The sequence below is a fragment of the Solanum tuberosum genome, unplaced genomic scaffold, assembly GCF_000226075.1.
Source record: "Solanum tuberosum cultivar DM 1-3 516 R44 unplaced genomic scaffold, SolTub_3.0 scf00126, whole genome shotgun sequence".
Lineage (NCBI taxonomy): Eukaryota > Viridiplantae > Streptophyta > Magnoliopsida > Solanales > Solanaceae > Solanum > Solanum tuberosum.
In genome coordinates, this window is record NW_006239051.1 from 1,194,172 (window position 1) to 1,202,605 (window position 8,434).

Sequence of the window (8,434 nt, forward strand, 5' to 3'; positions counted from 1 at the left end):
TTCTTTATTACAAAAGATAAAATTTAAAGAATCTACCACGAAATAAAGGGCAAAAGTGCAATTGACCCTTTTCTAGGTTCATCGGGTGTAGTTTCTCGTCAGCTTTTCTGATTCTGTTATTGGGCTGATATCTGGACAATCTACAATACACGGTTTAATAGTACAGTTAACTCTAAGCTTTACGCCAAATGTTTAACAATGATTTTAGAGGTTTAAATATACTTCCCATTCACCTGTGTAATTACCTCATATTTATGCTAGTGAAAATAATTAAATTATGTACAAATTAATCCGAACACCATTATTCTACCTCATCCAAGCAGAAGGACGAGTTGCCTGCCCAGAAATGTACACCATCTATGTCGGCCTTCAAGATGACGTTGAATGCTTATGCCTTATGGTTAGCATTCTTGGGCTTGCTGTGCCAAGTATAAAGTTAATATGAAGTTGAGAAATGGAACTAATAGCTTGTTTGGCCAAACTTATAGCTTGATTGGACCCTTCAATTCCCAACAATCAACACGGGATGTTGGGAATTGAAGGGCTCCAATGCTTATCCCGCATTTCAGCTACAGCATAGCTAAAGCATGCAAGGAGATGTAAATATTCATATCTATATTAGCTTTGTCGAAACAAATGGTCTGCAAATATAAGAAAAGGTTAATTCATTGGTTTCTTTCAAAGATCAAATTGTTCATACAACTATTAAAGAGCAGCATCCATCATTTTCCTCCCCCTCAAAGAACAGATGAACTCATTAATATATTCAATGTAAATAACAAAGTGTCTGAAAGTACAATGTCCTGATCCCACAAATACCAATGTGCATTTAGCCCATGGCATATTTCTGGGTCCAGCTCCTTGCAGTACTCTCGTACTTGTTCCGGTCTGTCTTGTACATGTGTGCAATCTCCGGGACCAAAGGATCATCAGGATTAGGGTCCGTCAGAAGTGAACATATCGAAAGCAACACCTGAATATTGAAACAAAAAGTTATCAACAAATAAGTGGAGAGACAGAGCAGAAGTAATCCATGGTCACACATTGCTTTTTTTATTGCTCGGCAGAAATTTAAAGCTTCAATAATGCAACACATCCTCGAGAAGCAAATTTAGTGGCTGATCATCCTAAGAGAGCTTTTGAGTTGTCTGACTTTCAAAGGCCCCCCCTCCTTTTAACATGCACCAGTAGTGAAAAAGGTAAACTGGCTGGAGGATTCCCATTAGTTGAAAAAACTCCGTTATGTGGAGTCAATGAGAGCATTTTTATCTTAAGATAGATGGTCAGAGGCATACATTGAGTGGATGAGAAAGATATTAGGATAGGTACTCTAATGGCATAACTTAAAGAGGAAATCCAGACCCAAGATGCCAAGAATCTAAGTACTTGTAGTCTATTATACGTGTTTAACTCTGATCTATGATCATGACAAACTGGAAATTTAAAATAAACGACATAGATTAATACTGGGAATATTCCTATAAAGTAGTTTGCAGACATTGTGATTTGCCCATGGTATTATATGGAAATGCAAAATAAGTTCTGATTACTTTAATGTAGAAATTTTAAAAATATAGTAAATCGTATGGTTCTGACTAGTAAACAATAAGCCTTTCTAGTGGCATTACACAAGGCTCTGTTTCTTATAACAAAGATCTAACTAACTCAATCTTTATATTAGTTCCCAAATAAAAGGAAAATAAAGAAGCAAGATTGCCCCATATAAGTTTAGAACAATTTATTGAAGTACAAGGGTATTATGAACACTTGAAGAAATATCACTAAAACAATAATATTAGTACTTTAAATATAAACAGCTTAAATGTAATAAGAAATGAACCTTGGAAATTGTTAGGGCAGGGCTCCACTGCTCCTTTAAAATGTCAAGGCATATGCTTCCGTTGCTGTTTATGTTTGGGTGGAAAACTTTTGTCCTGAAAGCCACCTGTCAGATTTACACCAATAGTGAGTGTCTTTCATCCAAGTTCATTATCAATGACAAAAGTATTAGAAAGAAATGAATACAGAATGTCACCAAATCAAGCACAACAGCAAAGGAGAAAATGATACTTGTGACTACTCATGGAGAGTCCTCGATCTTTCGACTTAGTTATTCTATTTGACATTTTTATATAATCTGGAGAGATATTTTGACCTGTTACTCATGGAGAGTCCTCGATCTTTTGCCTTAGTTATTCTATTTGACATCTATTTATGATCTGGAGAGATATTTTGACCTGTTTTGTCAGATTTATTGATGCCATCACAACTTAGAGAAACTTTTTAAAATTATACTGATGTTTGGTTAACTCAAAGATTTAAACGATTATCACAAATCAGTATTTTTACATGCTGGCCATTATTTACTTATTTGTTTATTGTAAACTGCAGAAGACAGCTAAAATTGGCTTTTGTCACTTGTCACACTTAAAGTATTTTGTGCTGTAAAATTCTCTCACTTGCCAAACAATCCTTAATTATACAGTCCTTTCTGCAATATTACATTTAACATCATATACTTTTATCTCATTTGAGGCTGCTAAGATTACTCTCGAGTATCTGAGTAAACCAAAAAAGAAAGTAACAAATGCTCAAAATGCACAAGGAAGAAGACTTCTATATGATATATCGAACCAAACACGATTCAACAGAGATCACGGTATAAAGAACACAAAAGATACAAATAAAAAGTTCTTTCGTGTGAATATCAACCCATCAAGCAAGAACTATTGGGATCTTCAAAAGACAATATACTGCAGCTAAAAACAACATAAGCATGATAGTCCACAAAAAATGTGAGCTGAGCCTAGTCCTTCTTCAGCTAGCTTTCGAATTTAAGATTAAGGAACCGTGCCTGTCATCCCCCCAATTTGACATAAAGGAGCTTAATCAGTCGTGTTAAAGTTAAGGATTCACTAAAAAAAAATGTCTTGTAGCATCGATAATAATTGAAAATCAGGTTCACTTATTCGATATACGGGATCTCTTAGAACCAGCAAATTCTAGGATATCAAGGGCCCATAACTAATCTATGAAGTCATGTGTATCAACAGCTATGATCAATGCAATATTTAAGGAACGACAAGAGCTCACAATGCACCTTAGGTGGCTTGAATGGATAATCTGGAGGAAAATGGATTGTCACCAGGAAAACTCCACCAGAATAAGGACTGTCTGGAGGACCCATGATCGTTGCTTGCCAATGAAACATGTCCTCAGCAACAGGTCCTGAGAAATCCAGTTTTAGGCAGGTAAGTAAAACAAAATACAAATGAAAAGCCCAACAAAATTATCCTTTAGAGAGGTTTTAAGATAAGTGGTTAATAGGGTTTGGTCTGGATGCTTCATATGAATCCAAACACTGATAAACAAAGGAAAGAACCTGCTTGACTGAATTACTAGTTTTTTCTTATAAGGAAGTACAAGACATAAGCATATTTTGATACAGAGAACAGAAAAAATTATCACAACGTCTTTATTAAAAGAAAAATCTGATTTTAAGCCACAACCGTTTATATCAAAAAGCAAAAGTTCTTAGTTCTAACCAAATCGACTTTGACTACTTGTTTCATCGGAAGTATTCAAGAGAAGAAGAAACCACTAAATTAACTGGCAGGGGAAGGAGGAGGATGGCTCGTTTATAGGCTAGCACATACAAAGGAATACACAAGAATCCATCTGTATAACATTATTGCAGTTTCACATATAAAGGTCCCAGCACGAACAATGCCAAACAGAGAGTTATGCATTCTAGCACCACATCTCGCGTAAACTTTCCTGTCCCCTTGATATCCAATTCAATTATGTCACTGCCAAGCCTACTAAGCAATCACCGTCATACAAATGACACACGAAAACCAGAACGTATATCATAACTTCCATTTAAGTGACAAAATACTCAGCCATTGACATGTTTAGAGTTAATGAATCAAACTAACAAACCGGAATAACGCCAAAAACAAAACATTGATGCAAAAAAATATAAGAATTTTGTGGCAGCCAGATCAGCGGTAACAAAATGAACTACGTTTTCAGACCACGAGATTAAAAAATGGCCTACAGCCAAATCTCAATAATGATCTCCTCAATGATCAGATCATACATCCAACAATTCAAATAACAGATTTGACAATCAGATCATACATCCAACAATTCAAATACTGTAACAGATTTGTTTAGCAAACAAAATTTCAAACAAAAGCAAGTGGAAAACAAATTAAATTGCGTGTATACAAAAAAAATGCATCAAGAGAATTGAGTTTTTTACCAGCACTACAAGAAGTAGGAGGATCCTTTTGAAGATCTTTGAGCTCCTTCAAGATCCGCTTGGAAGCCATAGCGACTCCTGTAATTCAAAATTTCTGAGATCCATAACACATACAACAGAAAAAAAATTGATCTAATTATGCTTAACAAAAAATAAAAACATTGATGAAATTGATGAACGAGACCTGACAGAGAGACCGGATCCTCCTTTGGATGAACAGCACAAAAACACGGAAGAAGGAGAAGAAAAGATGAAAAATGATGAATCCGTCAAGGAAAAATGACCATTTATATAGTGGCCTCGCCCCGCACAGTAGGAGTAGTATTTATTTTAGTGATTAAATTTTAAAGAGTTCCATTTTTCGCCGACCCGCCGTTTCTTAACTAAATTCTACAATAATCATTCCCAATCGAACCAATTAATTTAACTTCAACCGATGGTTTTTTAATTTTCGATGTGTATAATTTTAAACATGCATTTCATATGATCATTCGCATGAAATATACTCGTATTTATTTATATTATGTCATGTAGGACGTGTATGTTTATTTATGCATATTAAAAATTAAAAGTCAATTAAGATCATGTTAAAAAATAAGTCGATGTATTAGACCTATATTTGCTAGTTGAAATATATCTACAATTGCTTCCCTGTGTATTAATGACTTTGTAACACAGTGTAGAGTTAAAAAAATGTATAGTTGGAATTACATTTGGATCTTCATATATATGTTTTTTTTCTTTTATTCTCTGTCTGACATTGACTCCTCTTATTGCAAAGGTGAGAAGTATCAAATAGTTTATGTTTAATTGTTATTCATATTAATATATTTTATGAACATAGATGAATTTCTCAATTCAAACAATTGTTTGTATGATAACGTAGAGATGAATTTCTTACCAAAAGTATATTATAATAATAATTGCAGTGATTTTGTACTTCCCGATAAAGGTTAAATCAAATGAAATATCCTATCATTGACCAAAAAGAAAAGAAGCATGAAGTAGTAAAGAAACTCTTATAACCAATCGGAAAATGTCTTTACCGAAAAGAAAGATAAAAGAAATGATACTAATATGTGTGATTAATTTAACTATTTAATACGTGAACGAAAACACACAATAAATAATTAATCAAAAATATCTAATTAAAATTTGTTTGAAATTAAGATAGTCAATTAAAACATGATCTAATTCAAATATCTAAATAAAATATTCTAATTTACGATTAAATATTAAGCATAAAGAAAATGGTACTCAATAGGAAATGATTAAATAAACATTCAAGAATCTTTACATAAGATTCTTTAAAAGAGAGGAAATATGAGCTGGATACAGTGGAATATATATAAATATATATGAGTTGGAGACAGTGGATAGGCAACTGGCCAACTGGGCTCATGGCTTTTAACTATAGTATACTCGAATAGTTCTCAATATAAAAAAATATATAAAAATTAACGATGAATAAAATTATATAAATAACAAAAAATTTATGTTAATTCCATTTAACTGTAAATAGAGATGAATTATATATAAAAAGTTAAGAATTACTAGTAAATTCAGTAAATAATTTTATGTCTTACACTAGTGTTTGCTTCACAATTTGGGTTTAATGTCTACGTCCCATATCTCTGACCACTTACACATATTATATTCTTTTCAAAGAAAACGATATTCCTATATTGGAATCGTTTGGTGGAAGGTACAGAAACAATTGATATCAATTATCATCATAAAATATAGTATAGAATATATTGTATTCAAATGGTCGTATTCAAATAATCGATGCACAATTCATGTCGCTTTGATTTACGGTATTAATAATACACATATTGAAAGTTAAGAAAATTAAGTTCAATTTGTATAGTATTTTGATATGATTACCATGCGGTCTATTGGAAACAATTTCTCTATATTTTCGTAAGATAAGAAGAACGTTGTGTATATACCACATTCTTCAAATTTCACTTGGAAAATGAGGCTAAATATGTTGTTATTGAAAGAGATAAAGTGTGGAGAAAAGAAAAATTAACTACACATAGACTAAATTACTTGAAGCCAAAAATACCTAATTTGTTGAGAATATAATTAAATAATAAAAAGTGTATTTTCCCTAACCGCTTAAACTTCTAAATGAGATGATCACACACTTTAACATAATTAGAATATATTATTCAAATTAATAATAATCTATTCATTATTAATCGGCGCATAAATAACTCATGCATAAAAATTCCTAAATAACTATATATTTCATTTCGTTTCAATTTTTTTCCTTAAATATTTTGAATTACTAACTATTGTAACTTGTACTAATACTTTTTATACCATTTTTAAATATCTAAATTTTATTTTTAAAAAGTAAATATTTTACAAAAATAATTAAATTGACTCTCATCCTCCGAATCAAGTCGTGTAAATTGAAACAGATCGATGGAGTAATATTTGACCACATAAGGTATAGATTTGAGGCTTAAAGCTGCATCCATTGAATAAGTCTTCCTTGCAATTTGCATAGACTATAGAAAGTCCAATAAAACATTTTCTTTGCTTTACAAAAAGTAGTTACTATTAAAATAAGTAATATGTTTTTTTTAAATGTTGAATTTTCATTCTCCTTTTGAGTCGATGTTACATTATTTGATCACAAAGATGGAAGCGTCTCTATTTGACAGTCTTTTATAATTTCTTTTAATTGTATGTTCAATGTTCTTATTATGAGAAATCCTTATCTAAATTGTAATTAGGATAGGTAAAAAATCTCAATTCCTCTTTATTAAAAAGGATCTACAATGGAAGAAATTAGAATAATCTTACATCTAATATTAGATAATCTAGTATTAACATATTTTAATGGAACATAAAATGAGTACATACCTCCTTGGGCATGAATGCACCCACAAAAATCAAGCTTCTCTCCCACAATCTTACATATTTTATATGTCCTTTTATATAGGTTTAGAAATCTTTTGTCACGCACCCTCATCATAAATTTTGTATAAATTAAATTATGCCTTCTAATTTATGAATTCTGAAATTGAGTTATTGCCCCTCACTCAATATAAATTTTATAAAAATTAAGTTATGTCTTTTATAACATAATAACTTGGTATGTCTCTTAAAATATACTTGTGATATATTATGATGTAAACATATAAATTTATACCAAATGAAAAAGTTATTTAATTTGTTATTTCAATATTAGAGGTATTGTCGATTAATTATTTTTTACTTAAAAGTGTTGAATTGTACAAAATTTAAGACAGTTAAATTTTAGAGTAAAAAATAAAAGAACACCTGACAATAGAAATATTCGCATGAATGATCCAAAATACAAAGCTCAATTAAGAACTTTACCTATATTCTTCGTGTCATTCTAAAAGTGTCTCAATTTGATTGACGGCGAAATTTAGAGATATTTGAATTTTTTTATTTTAAATTAAAAATATATATAGTCTTTTAAATTTTATAATCTTAAAGTTATTATCTATAATATTGAAATTGAAAAACTTACCCTAGTTATCTCAATTTATGTGATACTACTTTTCAACTTGTCATAAAAATTTAAAAATATATAGATTTTTGATAGGATAAAAAAAGAAAAGAAAAATAAGACCACTGGATAAATTATTAGGGGAAAAGAAAAGGGCAAACTACATAAATCCCACTAGTTTAGGTCTTAATTACTAAGATTCCCGATAGTTTTAAATATTACTTCCTCTACCATATTTCATGCTTAGGATACATGGGTTTGAATCCGTGAGATACATGTATCTGACAAATTTTAAAATCGAGATACATATTTTATCTATTTAAATTAATTAGTTGTAACTGATTTCCTTAATTAGAGGAGTAATTGAGGATTTTCAGAATACATGGACAATTAATTCTAGAAATTTAAATTAATCAAATCCCTTAATATAAGGTGGAAATCAAGGAGTGTATATATGTTTAATTTATTTTATTTTATTATTCTTTGAAATAATAAATTTGTTAATATTGTTAATAAAAGACTTGATTAATTTCATTTTATTACTTTTAAACTAATAAATTCATTAATTTGATGTATCTATTATCAATATATGATGTATCCAACAAATTAAACACTTAGATACATGAGTATCATATAAGTACATTCATATGTATCATAGAAGTATCTAGTAT

At 30.5% G+C, this 8,434-nt stretch overlaps 1 protein-coding gene across 2 annotated transcripts; it reads right to left on the minus strand.

Annotated features, from left to right (window-relative positions):
• Positions 1-648: 648 nt before the first annotated feature.
• LOC102591564 (SUMO-conjugating enzyme UBC9-like) lies at positions 649-4,560 on the minus strand. 2 transcript variants are annotated; one of them, XM_006350537.2, is made up of 5 exons: positions 4,452-4,560; positions 4,268-4,345; positions 3,101-3,228; positions 1,841-1,945; positions 649-973 (listed from the first exon to the last, which is right to left on the minus strand). In XM_006350537.2, exons 2-5 carry the CDS (start codon positions 4,335-4,337, stop codon positions 830-832), a joined length of 447 nt encoding a protein of 148 aa, XP_006350599.1. In that variant the 5' UTR covers positions 4,338-4,345; positions 4,452-4,560; the 3' UTR covers positions 649-829.
• Between the last annotated feature and the right edge of the window lie 3,874 nt (positions 4,561-8,434).

Excerpts from the sequence above, each read along its gene's own strand:
- LOC102591564 (XM_006350537.2), bottom strand. The coding sequence starts at position 4,337 with ATGGCTTCCAAGCGGATCTTGAAGGAGCTCAAAGATCTTCAAAAGGAT. Across the intron at positions 3,229-4,267 it reads TCCTACTTCTTGTAGTGCTG|GACCTGTTGCTGAGGACATG; the intron begins GTAAAAAACTCA and ends TGGATTTCTCAG. Across the intron at positions 974-1,840 it reads CTGCCCTAACAATTTCCAAG|GTGTTGCTTTCGATATGTTC; the intron begins GTTCATTTCTTA and ends TTCAATATTCAG.